Raw genomic sequence first — 19,854 nt, 5'->3', positions numbered from 1 at the left:
ACAATCAAGCAGTTTCCAAAGAAAGAGGAAAAAATCTGGTGCGTGTAGTATCTGTTTTGATTATTCTGAATTTAGGGTTTTCTGTTTGTTTGTTTATGAGTTTGTTGGGGACCAAAATCTGACATGAAATAAAACAGGTTTAAAAAGCAAATCCAGAGAAAGCCCAACTTGAAATTTATATAGTCATTCCAACAAAAGACACTCCAAAAGCACTTTAAAACTAGCTCTGTTTGAGCAAGAAAATCTGATTGATTAGCATGATTTGGTTAACTTTTTAAAAAAATTAGAAACTAGCATTTAATAGGCTTTCTCTCAGGCCATGTCTACTCCTAAGCCTTGGCAGTATTTATTATTCTGCAAATCAGAAAAAAATAGGGGAAATGCACTCATGATATGGTAATTTTCCTTGCATTAGTGATTTTGAGGTCAGAGGAAACCTGTTCAGATCTAAAACAAAGCATAGGTAAAAATCTATTAAGTGAAAATGAAGTGCTTACACACTGTCAAAGCACCCTCTAAATTGGCATGGCTTAAACTCTTTTATGTTTTATTCTGTGAAAAGATAGTGGCCTTAAAATATCTGAGATCAATCCATTTGAAGTCAGATGCTTTATTAAGTTTGGCTTTTTTGAAAGGTTACAGGGAACTAATATCAAGCTACAGTAAAACCCTTATGTATATAAACCAGCTAAAAATGAGCCTGATAGATGAGACACAAAAAAGCAAATTTGCAATTTGGAGGACACGTCTATTGTAGATGCTACGTATTACATTATTAACACAGAACAGATATCTCACTAATCTGAAAGAGGTACTAGAGTGAAGTAATAACTGGTTCAAAAAAGGAGACAGAAAAAGTAATCTGATGTAAGTTTAGCAATTCACACAACTGCCCATTTAAGACTGGTTTACCATTTCCTTTATGGATCTCGCCATTAATTGCTGAAAGTAGTAATAAAATCCAATTAGTATCAAGTACTTCTATGCCTGGCAAAGCAGATATACATAACCTCGGACTCCCTTGGGCAGTAAGGTAAAAACTGGGAAAAGTTTTGCCATTTAAAAGAGGAAAGAAAAGCTCCTACGTGGAGCTCTTCCTCAAAATATATGATATTTAATGACAAGATTTACAATAGGTTTACAATATTATGCTAGGAAGGGGCAGGTACAAAATCCTACAAGCACATCTCAAACAGGAAACTTTAAATAGAGCTGCCAGTTTATACCCTTGGTCATCACATTGAGCCAGTGAATGACTAAGGTCTATATTTTCGCATAGACTCGAGAAATTGCCCACTGTTTCCCATGCAAATATCTAACGTTGTCTTGGGGGTCAAAACAAAGGGCTATTAGCGCAATTATACCTACTGATCCGGACAGGATGTAAGGACGGGGAGAAGTGACTGCCAACAGAGTTCTTACAGTCAAACTTTTTGGAACCTCCCAAATACCAGACTATCCCAGGAATCAGTCCCCGTGGTCTAAATCACCCTCGAATACTCTAAATTAGGGGCATGACGGTATTTTTAAAGTGAGTCAATGTAAGAATGACAAAATCAAAGATACAAAAACAAAACATACATTAAAGAAAAATTTCAGCAGTAAGAATAAATACAGTTGGAAAACTGTAAGTAGTTATCAGTACTACAGAGAAATGTATTTTATAAAACATCAAATTAGTGGGAGAAAGGTTTTTTAAAAAGGCCTCTGTCTCTACCTATCTATCTATCTATCTATCTATCTATCTATCTATCTTTCCTTCCATCCATCCATCCATCCATCCATCCATCCATCCGAGAATACTTGATTAAGCTCACAGGGTCTGGGTATGAATTCTCGCCCCTCTGCTTCACCTGCTCCGTAATCATGGGACTTGCTTAAACATTCCATGGCTCGGGTTCCTTAACTGAAAATGGGGATATAAAACCATATACCACTTAGGGTGACAGATACACTCTTGATACTGTAAAAGTACTAAATGAAAGTTACTATTATTTCAACTACTAAGATGTGTCACCCTTATTACTCCATAGGAAATAGAATGCCTGTCACACAGCAGACTGTCAATACCTATTTCTGAATGAATAAATATATGAATATGTGAATAAATTTCATAGGTTAGACTCTCATGTGAAATACAATATTTGAATACTGATGTTGGATATTCTCTGGAGAAAATGTGATTATTAATGTTTACTGGAATTTTTTTAGAGACGTCATTTTGGCCCCAAAATTATGAAAAAAATAATATAAAGTGCAGTTAAAAATACATATATATCTCTACAGCCTAACAGATAGGGATTTTTTAAATTGGTGCTTTGTATAATACAGACTGAAAACCAGCTGAACACAGGGGTTTATTAATGTCTATGGAAATGACTGTCAAGTTTCAGAGAATGGGCAGGGTTAAGCGCCAAGCTTCAGCAGGGCAAGGTGGCTTCTTTTTTCGCCTGTTTTGCCAGTACCTAATGAAAAGTCTGACACATTCTACACCCCTAGATGCTGTCAGAAAAAGGAAAACCAAAATATCATTTTTCTCCACGTTACTTCTAAATGGAACGTTCGAATTTAAATTCATTTTATGTATCTTTTGCTACTTGAAAATAAAAATGACAGTTCTCACTGTATGGAGGACTCGGGCTTGGAGCTACTTTTCCCAGGTAAGAAATGAAATAGAAAGAATCGGCACCTTAAAAATATGAAAGTGGTGATGTGTGAGCGTGTGTGTGTTTGTGTACACAAATGTGAATGTGTGTGTGGTGGGCAAGGGTGGTAAAAATGCACATATATCAGATTAAAATCCCTTAGGAATATGTGACCTAAACTTTTTAGAAGGAAGACGCTAGTCTGGCAGAAGTAATAACTGACCTTTTACTTATGATACTTTTAACAAAACGAATCTATCCTTGTACTGAATGTATACATATTTATCTAATGTTCAATTTCTAAAACTTCAGGGGAAACTTAAAATGAAATCTATTTTTATTGTACATCAAAATATTTACTTTTTCAAATCCCAATTTACCTTCCAAATCCATACCCTCCAAGTTCCCATGACCATAAGCTTTCCTATCCCCACGTCAGACTTTATTCTCCCTTCCTTACTTGCAGGTCAGAATACAACACCCACCTTACCTAACCACATCCACTGAAAAAAGCAAGAGTAACAACACAGCGCCCAACCTCAGATCCATAATGAGCTAAGGGTTTCTTATGCCTTAGAACAGTTTACAAAAATAAACAAACACGTGGTAGAAAAAACAATAAATGGATGTCAATCTATTTGGGCAGATTTATGATAGGAAATCAGTCACAGAAATAAAGGTCTGAGTTATAAGTCAAACCCCACGCACACTTAATGGAATTTCTGCGGCTAGAGAAAACCTTGCAAAGATTATCCAAGAAAACATTACTGCAGGAAAACCTAAGTCTTCATTTTAAAATCAACACACTAAAACGCATCCTTGGGAAAGGACTTTGGGGGTCAGTCACTAACCAGCATTTTGACTTTAATCTCTGGGAAAGATAACATCTTCTAGTTCTAAGATTGGAAGTGCAAACTGGACTTGCTCTTTGCAAGCAGGGGACAATCCTCCTGGGAGCACTGGAGGCATGGCCTGCCGGACACCCCAGGCAAATTCCTGGGGCTGCCCCTCCCCTTCCCTCCTGGCCGCTCCTCAGTAAAGGGAATCTCCTTGCCCACAGGGTGGACATTCTGCTCAGCATATCATTAGGGACCCAGTGGCCATATTCAAGACTGGGCTATTTTACCATATTAAACAAAACCAAATCCTTAACGTACAGCAAAATGGGCATGCTGAATTGTATGCTAAGAGTCCTCACGTGAATGAATCAAAACTCCACAGGAGGGGAAAAAGTCTTAAGCTGTAGCATTTCTTGCTGTTAGGTCCCATTTTGTACAAGACTGAGGCCGTATCTATTATTTGCTAGGCATTTTGCACCACAGCATCTTCATCACCAAATCTCACCAGGGAGGAAGAAAAGAGCAGTTTTACCAAGCTCAGCATGTATTTGGGGCTGAGGCCTTAGAGTGTCTGCATTTCCTCTAACTAATAACTTCTGACAGAAGAGAAAATAAAGAAGCAAATGGAAAATAGTCCATGATTAAAACATTCCGAATTGAGTATCAGATTCACGAATTCATTCTAGAGAAATAGAAGATGATGCAGCAGAATATAAAATAACCCCCTCATTTAGAGAACAAGTTGCACTTTTTCATAATATTAGATATTAAATTAATTTCAAATATTTGCTGCCACTGCTGAACGATGTATACTTTCACAAACTTTTTTTTTTTTTTAAAGAAAGGAAGATTGTAATTACAACTGATGTTGAAGTTACAGCCTAGTTTCACCACTTAAGGATGACAGCAGGGTCCCCAGCTACCCAGGCCCACATGTTCCTCTCGAGGCCTCTCTATAGAAAGTCACCCATGTCTGACTCCAAAACCAAGTCCTGAATTTCATTTTGTCAATTCTGTTTAACATTATAATAGTTTGTATTTAATTCATTTCCCATGATAACATTAAGTAAACTCACAATTGTATTTATAAGCTATAGTGAGGTAGAGTTTATTGGCTGAATGTTGATGTCATTTAACAATTAGTTCTCACTGCCTGTTTCAATAAATACTTATGCTAGCATCCTCTTCTCCGGCTCACAGTAAATGCCTTAAATCTCTGCCTTCCCAAATCAATGGGACACTTAGTAACATGAAGATACATGAGATTCCTATACTGGGTATTTATATGTATTTTAACGCTGAGTTAACAAACAAACAAATAAACCAGCCTTTAATTCTAGGACATTTCAAATTTTCAAATGCTGAAACTAAGTAACAAACTATCTGGAGTTGTCTGCAAAATCCAAAGCCCCAGAGGTAAGTCACCTGCTTCATTATATCATCCTATTGATTTAACTGTGTTTAATTAATTTAAATTACTTTTATTCGACGGTTATAAATTCACATCCTGCCTACTCCAAGGGTGAGAGAGAGAGAAAGAGAAGATCAGCTAAAATGACAAAAAGACTTTGCTCTGATTTTCAAGAAACGGACACTTAACACCAGAGAATATTTTACCTGTGGCCACAGCTTACCTTAAAAGAATATAAAAAGCCATCATTAACTGTAAACTTAATTCATTTGCTTCATTCCTAGAATTGCTAACAAATAACAAAGTAAAGCTGATGGACTGTAACGCAGCAAACCTGCAATACATGGAGGTTCCATGAAACGGCAGCACAAAAGGCCACAACCTTCCTTCCAAAGGTACCCATGTATCTTCACGGCCATCACATTAGAAACACATTTTGAGAATATCTCAGTTGCAGAAATGTTTACAGCACTCATTCAGTTCAAGTCCAAATGACTGACAGACTAAAATTCACACTTACATTTTAAACTTGCATTGAAAGAAAAACTTTAAAAATTTAGTAAAAATCTAGTTAGACCAGCACTTCAACTATACTCTATGGTGGCATGACCTTCACTGGTGTGGGCACTGAGAGATGACATTACGACACAGTTACGTCGTGACCACACGAGCAGCCCATGAAGAGCGGGTTCACAGCAACCTTTCTTTTTTATTTGAAATCAGCTCTGCATCATCAAAAGTGATGTTTGGCTTTACATTTAGAAACAGAGGCAATCTCTCAGTAGAGTTTTAATAGCCCCTCTACCAAAATTCACTCTAAAAACTCGAGTACAATAATAATAAATCTTTGTCTCGTTTCAAAAATCCCTGATGGTATGACAGGCGTCTCAGAGGAAAACATATGATCTCACTAAAAAAAAAAAAAAAAAGCTGGGGTGTGTAAACCAATGCCATAAAACTGGTGACAAAATCCTGATAAATAATAACTATTTAATCTTTAGTTACAGGGAAGAGATTTCTGTTTTCTGTTCTTACTTAAAAAAATTTTTTTTTACTAAATGCTATTTCTACTTTTTTTTTTTTTTGGTAATGAACAAAGTATCCAAAGACTATACTATACTCTTGTTTTATTGAGGTAGCATGGTGCAGTTTTGAACATTAACACTTCCAATGCCCTTCCCACTCACCTGGGGTGCCTGGAAGTTATACCACCTTTATTCCCTTAAACAAAGGCTCTCAGGACAATGTAGCTTCCAAGCTCAGAGCACTCAAGAGGAGGAATCTACAATCGAGCTAGTGTAGAGTTCTGCTGAGCTGTTTTTCCTCCGCTCTTTTCCCCAAGGGGGAAAAAGTGTAAAGGCCCTGGTTCCGGACGAATAGGGCATATTTTTGAAAGTCACCAGCGGTCAAGTCACTTTGCCTTTTGGGGAGATTCTTGCTTCCGATGCCAGTTGCTTTAGACTAGGGAACCCTATTACACCTCCAACTAGGGCTGCCCACAATGTCCTATCATTTAGGACAGGCAATGCCAAGTACCTGTGAGAGGGGGCACTCCTTGGCCAAGGAACTCTGATTCATGTCCTTCAGTAAGTCCTTCAGCGCATTCCTGACGGTGGTGTGGGACCACTGTTCTGGAGGCAGGTCTTCTAGTTTGGGGCAACTATTGGAGACACAGATTAGAAAGGGGATTATGACCAGATCGCATCCTGCTGCAGAACGTTCCTTTAAGACAGACAGATCTCATTTTGCGCATCAAACAGATGCATCTGGAGATTGCTCTCGGTCTCCTGATTGTTCCGATTAGTTAATTACTTTATACAACACATCTGCTGTATCGATGCATGAATTATACATCAGCTGCCTGTGGTGGCTATTTTTTCACGTTACTTCTACCTTCCTGCTCTGATGTGCTTGGGAAGACAATTTAAGGTGTGCTGCTTTCTCACGAGCCATGGTGAAAAACGGGAACGTGGGAACACTTTCCTTTCAGGACTCGAGTTAAAATGGTAAAAAAAATATATATACATAAATGAAGAAGAGCTCGGCAATAGCGAATAAGGCATTCTTTCACAAAATGTACACAGATGGCACTGTTCATGATATGCAAAAATATTTTTCTCTTAAGTAAACTTTATGTAAAATGCCTTCTTGTAATGCATCATTTAATCCACTGCACATACAAAGTCTCGTCGTCTGATAACCTGCACAGATCGATGCATTTGGGGGGAAGGTTGCTTTTTAATGACAGATTGAAGTTAGGAAAATAAAGCAGAAGGGGTAAAGTAACAAAATCAATTTGGGTTAACCTTTCTGAAACACAGAGTAAATCACAACTGAAGGGTGACCAGAGATGCTTTATTTCAGATGATCAGGTAAGTAGAATGTTCTGCCCTAGAGTTGCTGTCCTGACTCACCTGTGTAACTGAATTTTCAATGTGACCACATGATACACGTCTTGAAGCATATCTGCTACCGTAGCATCAGGGGCATCAGTCACATAAGACAGTGGGACTGGATTCCACTTTCCAACCTGGATTAGTCCTATTCCAGATAAAGAGAATATGTCACTAACTATTTTACCCTTCAGATAACGTATCTAGTAGAAGGTTTGTTCTTTTTCTTTTTTAATTGCCCCCCACCACAAGCAATATTGTTATTTTTTTGAATGATTCCCTTCCCTCTAAAAGGCAGGTCAATGAAAATATTCACAGCTTAGCTTTCTAAACTGTGAAATTATGTAAATGACGGTGGGGTTGTTTATTATTTTGGAAATAAAACCCCATCAATAAAACCTAGGCAGAGGCCACATTTTCCTAACTTGCAGGAAGTTCTAATAAGACATAGCTGAACCAGTTCTAAATGGCTTTACGATTTAGATAAGATTCTCTACTGCAATGGGAATCAGCATTGAAAAATACTTTACAGCCCATAAAACCATCAGAAACAGAATAAAAGAAACAGAACTAGATATTCAGTCATAAATGCAAATTGACTCTCAACAGTCCATCTGCTCAAATACGTTCCTCACTTCCTTGTGGGTCCTCAGTGGAGCAGATTATTAAGGTCAATAAGCATACTAATGATTCAGCTGAAGTAATTTAAAAAAAAAAATCTACCTCGACATTCCACATGAGCAAAATGTGTGTTAACTAAACCAAACTGAATTAAGCCAATTTTTTAAAGCCACAGTCTAGAAGGAACCCATGTAACACACAGGCTACAGTTTTTTGAATGGAAATATTCAGTTGCTTTCTCTGCAAGGTAAACAAAGGATGCCAAGCAATTTTTCCAACCCCACGTCTGCATTATTTACCTTTGGCCTGGGCAGCAGAGCTATGCGAATAACCCAGAGACAGCAAGGCCATTTCAATCAGCTGGTTGAAAAGCATATCCTTCCTCACCAACACAAATTCTGCATGTTCCTCCTTGCAATCATACTCAATGGCATTTTCATAATGTTCCACCACGCAGAAAACCGGTAGCATGGTTCCTATCAAGGACACAGAGGAAAAAGAGACGCAAACCAACGATCTTCAGAAATACAGTCTGGGGGGAGGAAAAACGAAGCCGTGAAAATAAATCTTCAACACAGTGAGAGAAGGGGCGGCTGTGTTTCCAAGGCAGACAGGGCACAGAGATCCAGGCGCACACACACACACACACATACACCTGCCTTTATTTTTATTTTTTTAAGTTGTAAGAGAAATACTGAAACAGAATGTGAACTTGGCCCTGAGGTAACTTGGGCTCTGCTTTAATTTTAACAGTGCGTTTCCCCACATCAATTAATGCAGAACTACCTTTCTGATCAAATCATAAGGCCGATGAGAGAGGAGCCAGGGTCTCGTCTGATCTGCTGTGAGTGGTACCCAGTGTGCAAACGCAATTCGCTACACTTGTCCTCGAAAGAACCCACCTTTGGGCTTCCTACACACTTTTGTTAACATTAAACGTTCATTGTCTGTATCCAAACAAATTATATTTGATGATAAAATCATTAGCATTTTCCTCCTTTTTTAAGACCTTGACTTTAACGAGTCCATAGAAGAAACACAAAACTTAACCAAACTGATGTTCAAAATACACGATTTCCATATGTGCAAATTGTAGCTGAATAAGGTTTTACTCTGATGGCTACTCATTTAACCTATCTGCCTAAAAAGATATCACAGTCACCACATGTCTTTAAAATGAACAATCTTTGCCATAGCAAATGGGATAAAAATGAGAGGAAAGGAAACTGGCCTCATCAGGGCATCTTAGGATACAGGAATCTGCATAGACTTGAGGTGTTCTCTCTTTATTTACTGTAATCCCACGTAATAACGCAGTAGCCAGATGATTAACAAACACAGGCCACACCACTGTTAGCAAAGAGGTTTCTAGAAACAGAAATCACGGAACGTGGTAGTACTCGAGGTGTTTACGCAGCACACTGTCAGACTTCCAGAGATAAACGGAAAAGGGTTAAAAGCAGATGCATCTGAACTATACTGTGGCAAGCTGCCAGGAGGGTATCATCTTTAGCATAAATGATGACTAGGGTTACTTTAACAGGGCACCCAGGATCCCCAATTAGTCCTATCACATTAATGCCTCTATAAGCTCTGCCCTCTGGACTCACAGAATCCAACCAACTTCTGAAGGTGTCGAGTGCCTGCCAAGCACAGATAAAAATCAGGATTTCCTCCTGACACTAGGGATGCCCTTTAAAAACGCCCTCTTTGCTTGTTGCTGCTGAACAAAGCCGGCAGTAAAAGCAGCTACATTTTTCTACGTGTGCATCTACCCCACAGCTTCAGTGAACTGTTCACAAGAGATTCTAGCTCTGACAAATAAACCCCTTTAGGTTTACTTAGAAAGGCTCGCAAACTCATTTGGAGGGACCCAACAGGCTAGCGATGAAAAACAAGCTGCGGAGCTTGCCAATATTCATGTCACTCATTCGGCTGTTTTATACCAGAGAGAGAACCCATCAGGGATCAGAAAGAGACTGGGGGAGACCACAGCAAAAACAGCAGTATGCAAACGGGTGATTTCTTCCTTGGCTGGAAGGTACTTTGGCAAAACCTTCTAAACAAATAAACAAAAATCTCCAACCCCTTTTCTTAAGGTGTGCTTTCTCATCCCAGTCCCACTTTTTATCTAGCGCCTGTCAAACAGAAACCCTGCACTGGAAAAAGAAGATTAAAAAAAATACTACCACCACCACCAAAAGGCTGTAGGAATTTTGTTGCTTGAAGTAAGCAGAAACTTCTACAATTAAACTGCATTTTTAAAATGTCACTATGAATGCAATGCTTAAAAAAAAAAGCACTTGAGCAGGAAGTGAAATTACTGTACTTTGGTTTCTCCTCCCCCTGTCCTGAGGTCTTCAAAGAATTGGGTTACTAATACAACAAAAACATACACATTGATTTCTCCTCTTATAGAATGATACAGACCTGTTCTGCTCTTTGCTTCTCCTGAGACCTATGAAATAACTGTAGGTTTTTCAAACTGTTGAAATATATGAGAGTTGTTTTGGACTTTATTTAGAGGGACCCTGTAAGATCATTAAGGTGGCTACTGATAAAGCGACAACAGTAGCCTTTAATTCCCAATCTAGCTTCTAAGCCTTCCAGCAAACTGTCACATTGTCCTCCGGATGCTGGGAGTCAAGCTGAACAGGGGACTTCTCTGAACTGTCTGATTATTTGTGTAAGCGCTGGACAAGGCTTCCAACTCCACCAACTTCATAACCTTCCAGCATGGAAAGGGGAGTGCGCTGGTCACTGCTGACTGCTAAAAATACCCCATGATTTAAACCTGAAGGCAGTCTTAGGAGCTTTTGCTGAAGGTTTATGAGCCTGTGTAAACAGCACGTCTGCCATAAGGAGCAGTGAAGTCTGTAGAATCCTTGTCTAAAACTGTCCTGGCATTAAAGTTTGCTGTGCAAATATCACATAATACCAGAGACAGCTGAAATCTCCTATTTAGGAATTTATGGAACTTACATGTTTGCAGGCGTCAGAAAGTCTTTTTTATAGAGCCCCAGTGCTTCGCAGTACAATATTAATGCACTCTGTTTGAAAAAGCCGCAATAAATTATATTTTTAATGCTCTTACCCTGGCTTTCTTAAGATGCATACATTCTTGGCAAACAATCAATAAATAGGGTAATCATGAGGAGAGGCCAAAGAATTTGCTGAAGTGCTGTTTTTCCATTTTTAATAGATAAAGATCTAACAATACGGACTGCTGTGTCTGTTCATTTCAGGATCAATATATTCTTTGTTTTCGCCAAACCAAGGAAAAAATAAATGATTGTATGATAAATGTTATGCATCAAACACAATGAAATTCCTCTGCTTGCTAACTTTATCTACTTAATATTCTTGGTTGCTACAAGATGGCATGTTTATCCTCTGCTTTAGCAAATGTAAGGAAAATCTGAATCCTATACACAGTTATTCGGAGACAAATAAAGACCTTCTAAGGCCCACACATTATGCCCAGGATAGGCAATGATTTATAGAAACAACAGTGCTGAACGCAAAGTTATTCAACTGCATCAATGGAATATAAAATTGGTAGAAAGGAATCACACAGTTACATACCCTCTCCTTATAAACTTGCCTAGATCTGCCCTTCTTTTATCAAAAATACCCAATTACAGCAAAAAGGAGACACTAGAATCTTCAGGTTTTTCGCTACTAAATAATGAGTTTGCTCTGAAGAAAACAAACCACCAAAAAAAACCAACATCACAAAACTTTTATATCATATTGCAGAAGACTTCCATTATCTGTGAAACTGCCTTACAACCAGTAATCCTATGAAAAAGCTAGGTTGGTTCTCAAACAATGGAAATGTCTTATTCTTTTTTTTTTTTTTAGTATTTATTTATTTATTTAGCTGTGTCGGGTGTTAGTTGCAGCATGTGGGATCTAGCTCCCTGACCAGGGATCGAACCTGGGCCCCCTGCACTGGGAGCATGAGTCTTAGCCACTGGACCACTAGGGACGTCCCACATGTCTTCTTCTTACTCAGGGTTAGTTTCAGCAATAGCCACCTCTGTATGCTCTACTACAATAACATCTTCTCGATGGAAGCCTCGTGTAACTGAGACAATGACATTTAATTCAGTTCTTATTGTCCACAACATCCAAAGACTCCAGTCTATAGGGGAGTAAGACGCTCTGCTCAGGCACGGAGCCTACACTTTCAAACGTGGCTGAACCTACAGCCAGAAATGTAACTAACTTCAGATCAGAAAGAGAATCAAGGAAAAGAACGTAACAAAGAAGCCTTCTGCCTCTCCACACGGACACCAAGTGGCCTTGGGTGAACACAGGGCTTGCAGCCTTCCAGGATTTGTATCGAAAGTATTTACCTTTCCTAAGGTTGCTTTTCATCAGATGGCCCGAGTGTTTTAAAGGTACTCCCTGCATTTTTGCACCTGTGCTCCCAAGCCTTCCTCTTCCTAGTGGGCTCCCGTTCTGCTCCAGGCGGGCAATCTTGGCTGGTGGACCCTTCGGATCGCTCACATTGTTAGACATTTCTGAATGTTCTTTCCCCTGAGTTGCTTCGTTCAAATGATCCATACTCAGTTACTCTCTAAAGATCACCTGCCAGAATTTAAAAAGAAAACATGTTATAATTGGGTGGGGGTCTCCACATCTCTCTCTCTCTCTGTATATGTAACACCATGTATATGTTTTATCCTGGATGCTTCTCTCTTATTTGTAAAATTGCTTAACTGGACATGTAATATAATGCAGACGTTACTCTATTTCTAGATCACAGCATTATATTTCCATTCAAGGTAACAGAATAATTTGCGGAAATTGTACCAACACACATGAACGAAAAGGTAATTTGTCACCTACCAGCAAAACTAACTGGGTGCGGGGGGAATGGGCTTACTTTCAGAACAAGAATTTACAAGTATAGCTAAAGAGAAAATAAATTGTATTTATGTAGTCCCAATTTTTAAAAATTAGAAACTTAATACAGAACACAATAACAACACTTTAATCAAAGATGGAAAGATTATCACAGTCCAAAATATTAGTTAGATCTGATGTCTTTGCTTATATTTTTATATGCAGTTTAATTCTCATTAAGAAAATATATCTACATACGTATACACCACCTCAAAAGGTAGCAAACTTCTGCTTTTGAAACTCTCTATTGGCTTTACAGTTAATTTGTAGAAAAACTTTTCTACTATCAGAGTATCAAGAGTTACATGACCTGTTTTAAAGATTTAGTCAAGTCTTGTCTCAAACATGTGACTGAATCATTCCACCCCTAAGCAAATGGATAGAAGTGGAGGATTTCTTCAAATAGCCCCGGTACTGAAGTGTTACAACTCACATGTCTTAGGGTTAATATTTCGGGGTCCTTTAGTAATAGAATGCTGTTAACAATTTAAATAGCAAAAATTTTGAAAATATTTCATAATACACACATTAGATTGAAGCGCTAAACTCGCTTTGAAAAAAATCTTGATAATTTCAGTAAAACACAATTGCCAGTGTTCAAAAATAATCTCAGCATGCAAAGAAGTCAACATCTCAATTAACTTCAGAAAAAATTAACAGATAATTATTTTCAGTTGTATTATACATGGGACATCAATTCTCATACTGTTTATAATAAAGTAAGTAGTACATTATCAAACTCCCTTCTAAAATACAGTTTTAACTAGCATTAATACGAACAGATGAGTAGAATTCTTTTATGAACTTTCATGGTACTTGAAGTACTGAGTTCACCGACAATAAGGGAGAGGGGAGCACATATAGAAAAACCAGAGACAATATGAGAATTATCACTTTTCTCCAGCTGTCTGGTAATTCGACATATCTTTCCCTTAAAAAAAAATACATATACATATATATATATACACACACACACACACACTATACCGAAGAAGCTACTCAGATCCAGATTTGAAAGCGAGCTTGTGTTATTAGCATGGTCTTTCTGTAAGCATTTATTTTTCCCCCTCTGTTTAACTGTAGATTACTTTGTCCATTATAATCAAGGAAAGAGGTGATGGGGAGGGGAGAGCAATGATAATCTGTAGGTTTAAAAGCAACCTTAAGAATGTCAATTGAAGAACTATAAAGTTAGAGAAATAATGGCTATTTATCCTTGTACTCCAGGGTGGCACACTGAGACCAAAGGTCTACCGTTGATCGAGGTCCCATCTGTTTTTGGTTATGAGGTTCATTAACAATAAATGTGCCTCTTTTAACCACTTTTTATCAAGATTACTCTTTTCCACTAATATTAAACTGTAGTCTAAAGCCAAAATTAGTGGTGATTATTAACTGATTCAAAACACGCTTTATAATGCTTCATATGGGTTACAGTACAGAGCTGCTTCTCCTGAAATTGGCTGCCTTACCCTAGAGCGGAAGATGAATTTTAAAACATATGACTTGAAAAGAAAATACTTAACCCATGGGGCAATTTAAGAGCAAAAAAAAAAAAAAAAGAGGGGGGAGTAGATAAAAGCATCAAAGTTAATGCTACAAAACATATTAAGTAGTCATGAGGCTTAACAGCGTTATAAACTGTACAGTAAAGTGTTAGATGATAATTTAATGTATTGACAATCAAAACGTCATACAGGTCATGCAAAATTGTCCTTCGAATGAATACCCACCTATAAGCAGCTATCAAACTCAGTCATCTTGTAAAAAGCTCTACATTATAAAGCAAAATTACATGCACATAAAACGCCCAATTTACTCATTTAAACTCTACGCCCAAGGCTAAAGTTCACCAAACCTGAGTTTGGAATTGCAAAGAGCAACCTCCACGGGGCCCGCTGGACTGACAGCACCGGAACTAACTACAGTCTCAACAGATGCCAGGCTGAAGAGTTTCTTTTAAGTTACACATTTAAACAACCCATTTTACTGCAACGTCCGGCTGCCGCATTGAAAGCAGGCTACTTTCTCAAAACCCCATTTCCCTGTCCATAAACGAAGTCCATATACGATAATCAACGAAATAAACAGTGAACTCAGACACAGCAATTATTTCCTTTGAAAAGAGAAGCCAAGCCCGAAATTCCGGTTTCAAGAACCTATTTTTTGCAGCGTGGGAGCCTTTTCAATGAGTTCCGTGCTGGATCGCCTCCCTCGGCCCACAGAACCTCATAATCACATTTTAAGAGATTGTGCCCTTATCCATTCCATATGGCCGGCACGATCCAGGCCAAGCTTTCACTGTGACCTTTTAAAGAGACAAAGAAGCAAAGTACTATCTAGAAACAGAAACACTGCAGTTTTACTGAGTGAAATTAGCAAAACCGACCTGAAACTCACCACTTCAAAACTTGACAGCATATAAATAACAAAAACAAAGGAGGTTTCCTTTGCAGCCTGGGTTCTTGAAGAGAAGTTCAAGAATGATGTTTTCTACGTCCTTTTTTTTTTTAATTAAAAAAAAAAAAAAAGCAGCAGACCTGAAGGCGACTTCCCCTGAAATTGTATTATTTTCTCTTCCCTTACCCCCGCCCCCTAAGCGGGGAAGGGCCGATAAACGTCTGGAAGAGTAGCCATGGGAGAGAGGGGTTAAAAAAAAAAAAATCACAATTCGAAAAACAACATATATGTTTGTAAAATGTCTAACCTCAGAGAACAGGGTTTTCGATGGGGGAGAGGGGGAGAGTGGGAGGAGAGAGAAGATAAAATTGATCTGACAAGTGATTCGTTCGGTGGGGGGGGGGGAATCGTAAAAACAAAGCAAAACCCCTTAAGAGCAGTACACTGTGGCGGTGCTGGGGAGACAAGGTGGTGACTGGGGATTCTATTAAAAAAAAAAAAAAAAATCACTGCGGACAAGGTCTCCAGAAAGGCAAGAAAGGTTCCCCTCGCTTCCCTCCCTCCCGCTCGCTGGGGTTCTTCGGTGTGAGGACAGAAAGTCTACTTCTGGCTGTCACTTGTAATCTTATTCTCCAGGCACCCCGGAGAACGCAGGGAGGGGAAGGCCGGCTCGCCTCCCCTCCGATCGCCCCCCGCCCCTCCCCCTCCCCAACAATTGCGCCTGATAGTAACAAACCTTCAACTTTCTTCCCACAGCCTCGCGCCCCCGACCAGGGCATCTACCGGGGGGCCGCGAGGGTGGGGGGCAGGAGGTCGCGGAAAAAGCCCCGGCAAGGCATTAAAATGCCACTTTTGATTCGGCCCTCGCTGACGACAGCCTCGAGGACCCCCTCCCTGCCCATGGACGCGGGGCTGCGAGCGTCTGGGGAGCCGAAAGAGTGAGGCCGAGGAAGAGGGCTGGGGGGAGGGGAGGGGGGATCGGAAGGCACCCCAGCCGCCTCCGCCGCCACCGACTCCCCACCCCCTTCCCCCAAAAAGTCGCCGAGCTCTCACTCAGCCGGAGTCCGAGGTAAATAAACAACGAGCTCCACAATGGCTCTAGGACTTCGGGGAAAAGGAAGCCAGAAACCCCGACACAACTGAGCAGGAGTTTCCCGAAAGCGGAGGGGTGGTTGGGGGTGGGTGGGAGGCGCCCCCCCGGAGTCGCCTGGGCGCCCGGGCGGGCTAGAGGGCGGCCACGGCTAATGCGGTGGCGACGAGGCCGGCGGTCGCCTGGTGGCCCCGGGAGCGGCGCGCGCGCGGCGGTGTGTGTGTGCGTGCGGGCGGGCGCGGGTCCCCGGACGGGGCCGCTCCGCTCTCCCCCTCGCCGCCGGCGCTGCCCCCATCAAATTCGGAACGGACTCCTCCCGGGCGCGGTGGCCGCCGCCGCGCCCCGCTCGGCTCCGCGCGTCCGGCCGCGCTGCAGCCCTCCGCGCCGCTGCTGCCGCCGCCGCTGCTGCTGCTGCCGCCGCCGCCGCCGCTGTGGCTGCCTCTTCTTCCTCCTCCTCATTTTAATACACAGTCACCCCGCTCGCAGCCCCAGCCCCGAGCACGCAGCCTCCTCCGGGCCGCCCGCCGCCGCCGCCGCCCAGAGCCCTTCCCCAGCGGGGCCGGCTCCGCCGCCGCCGCCGCGTCCGGGGAGCGGGAGCGAGCGAGCGAGCGAGTGGCGGCGGCAGTGGCGGCGGCGGCGGCGGCGGCGGCGGCGGCGGCGGAGGGGGAGGGGGCGGGAGAGGAGGAGGAAGGCGGCGCGGGGGGGGGCAGGGTGCACGGAGCAGGCGGAAAAGGGATGGGGATTAAAACCCGGGCTGGAGGGCCGGGATTGGGGGAGGGGGCGGGGGCGGCGAGTTAAAAAAGCAGCGAGACAAGTAACTAGTGAATGAGTGCGGGGAGGGGGGAGCGCACGATTTCCGGCCCCGGGCGCGCAAGAATTTGTAATGAGCTTGATTAGAGTGAGGCGGCCCGACGTTTATTACACACAATACCCAGAATAACAGGGCGCCGCGCGCGGGCCGGCGCCGGCCGCCGGGCGCGCAGGGAGGGCGCGCGGGGAGGAGGAGCGGGGGGCGGGGAGCGCTGCCCGGGCTGCGGCCGCCGAGCGCGCAGGCGGCGGGGGCAGGTGTGCGCGGGTGCGGGGCGGGAGGAGGGACAGGGCCGGCGGGGGGTGTCGGGGGAGGAAAGTGATGGGGAGAAGAGGGCTAGGGCCGGGGGAAACTAACCACCCCACCCGCGCGCCACAAAAGCCACCGAAAGGAATACGTCGGGAGCGTAGCGGGCGGGCACCCGGGGGACTGGCGAGGCGGGGAGGGCGCACCGGCCCGCGGGAGAGCGGCCCGGGCGGGCAGGTGACGGGCGCCGAGCGCCGAGGCAGGGGGCTTCAAGGAAGTGGCCGAAGGGGACCGTCGGGAGGTGCAGCTCTCCGGAGAAGCGCGGAGGGTGCATAAGGCGTTTGCAGAGAAATAAAGGCCAGGGTCCCTGAAACGCTCTGGCGACTATTTATCCTCAAAGGCGGGGGAACCCTAAACTATTAAGAGACAGTGATCAAAAAAGATGAGTAAGAGCCTTTCTATACTAGTCAGAGGTAGATTCAAAACTCCGTCCCTTCTGAGCCAGGGAACACGTCGTTGGAAGAAGTACGTGGCCCACGGTGGCCGAGTGAAACAAAATTTGGGTCACTTGAACGAGACCTGACCAGTTAGTTATTACAAAAGAAAACATGCCACCATTCTTAATTTACCTCGGGTGAAAGACAAGAAAGTTGGGGTGGGTAGGAACCTCTGCTGTAGCAATAAATACTTCTGTAATCTACGGTGAATTACCCAGGTAGATAAATGGTCATTAGCACATAAGTATGATCCTCTTATTTAGATAATCTATTAAATCTAGTTCCTAAAAAAATGAAGAACATTACAGTCATGCCCAAAATAGAGAGGTTTTAGTACTAACATCTTAGAACCCTGAAGGCAGTTAATCATTAAACAAAAACAAAAATGTTATAAGAATCATTTTTCAGAATAGGAGGGAAAAGAGAAAAATAAGAGAAACATTTTGTTACACATAAAAAAAGCAACAAGTTAGCACAAGTACCGAGATAAGAGGAAAATATGCAAATGAAGCTCTTTAAAACTACCAATACACTCTTAGTGTGTACATGAGAAATCTAAGAAAAGCAGAAGGTAAAGCAGAAGATAAAGTATAGGAAATAATGGCCTCCCAGGGAGGATAAGTTAAGGAGAAACACAATGAAAATATATCACTCTAATGGCACCCACGTTTCACCCACAAAACCAGAAAGGTTAGTGAAAATTGAGGAAGGCAACAGTGAAATCTTGGCGCATAGAAACCCAAGCCTAGGGCAAAAGAATGTGATAATAAAACACAAAACCCAGCATCCTAAACAAGAAAATAAACATAAGGCAATCGTTACTAAAAAGCTCAAATGATAACATATTTTCAAAAGTTGAAATGTGGGGAAGTATGGAGGCGGGTATTTTAATTAAAGTATAAGAAATACAGTCAGTAAGGAAATATATAAACATGGCAAAACACAGCACTGCTGTCAGAGTTGGTATTGTGGATGGATGGATGTAAACTTATTTTTTTTTAATGTTTGATATTCAAAAAGAAAAACATGGATAACACTCAATTATCCTTAGAATGACAATGATTTTTGCAATATGGTGGGTCAAATTAGGAATTTCCAAGATGTATATTTTAATAGTTGCTTCAAACTGGTGATGCCTGACATGTTTCCCTGAAACCTGCCTGATTTTCTTTCAGTAAGGACAGTGCATTCTAGCATCATAAGTGTACAAATTTACAAACAATAGCAAAATTTAAAAATAGAGAAAAAGTATAGTGGACTGCAAAAAATCATTTATCCATGCAAATGCAACTCAAGTTGAACGTTTAAAAAAAGAAAGAAAGAAAAGGAAGACAGCTGTTGGGCAAAACAAAATTTGAGCAAAGAGAAAAGGAGACTAAAAAAGGGTGACTGAAAATATCAATATTAAGACACATTGGCATAAAATATTGTAAATGATGGTTATCCCATTATTTACACAAATAAACAAGACAAAAAGTTTCCTGATTGCCTTAGCCTCCTAATGATGTGGGGATTCAAATATTAATCTTTAAATTTGAATAGCACCTTCTATCCAGGAATTATAAGCTAATTCTCAAACACAAAACATAAAAATGTGTAGTAAGGATGGACGTGGCCTTGGAAAATGATAAACAGAGTAAATGAGGATAAAGACATCTAATAATGACTTGACTATTTTTAGAAAAACAATATAGTACAATTACAAATCTGTTAATCACATATGCATAACTAATTTCCCCCAAGCAATAATTTCTTTATTTAGGAACTATATAAGAAATGACACAAGTAAAATGGCACCGAGGTTTATGTCCTCCAAGTGATACAGTACACTGATGAACTTCCTATATATTATCTACCCCTTTGGAATACTCATTCTAAAATAAAGAAGAAGGAAAGAAAGGTAATTAGGAAAATACCACCTTTCCAGGCATATGTGAAAATAAACTATCATAATAGGGGGGCATCAATTTTATTCTACACAGGCATCTTA

At 41.3% G+C, this 19,854-nt stretch overlaps 1 protein-coding gene across 1 annotated transcript in view; it reads right to left on the bottom strand.

Annotated features, from left to right (window-relative positions):
* The window catches only part of SATB1 (SATB homeobox 1), a 79,771-nt gene extending 63,398 nt beyond the window's left edge, over positions 1–16,373 (bottom strand). The window contains exons 1-5 of the mRNA XM_082654576.1: positions 15,224–16,373; positions 12,271–12,505; positions 8,209–8,385; positions 7,310–7,436; positions 6,432–6,555 (exon numbers count right to left, since the gene is read on the bottom strand). Of these exons, the coding sequence (XP_082510702.1) occupies positions 6,432–6,555; positions 7,310–7,436; positions 8,209–8,385; positions 12,271–12,481 (639 nt within the window). The 5' untranslated portion in view covers positions 12,482–12,505; positions 15,224–16,373. The remainder of the gene's footprint in view (positions 1–6,431; positions 6,556–7,309; positions 7,437–8,208; positions 8,386–12,270; positions 12,506–15,223) is intronic.
* Positions 16,374–19,854: the final 3,481 nt, after the last annotated feature.

Source organism: Grampus griseus (genome assembly GCF_964374135.1).
Source record: "Grampus griseus genome assembly, chromosome: 5".
Classification (NCBI taxonomy): domain Eukaryota; kingdom Metazoa; phylum Chordata; class Mammalia; order Artiodactyla; family Delphinidae; genus Grampus; species Grampus griseus.
The sequence above is the reverse complement of the archived record's forward strand: the minus strand, read 5'-3'. Positions and strand labels throughout refer to the sequence as shown.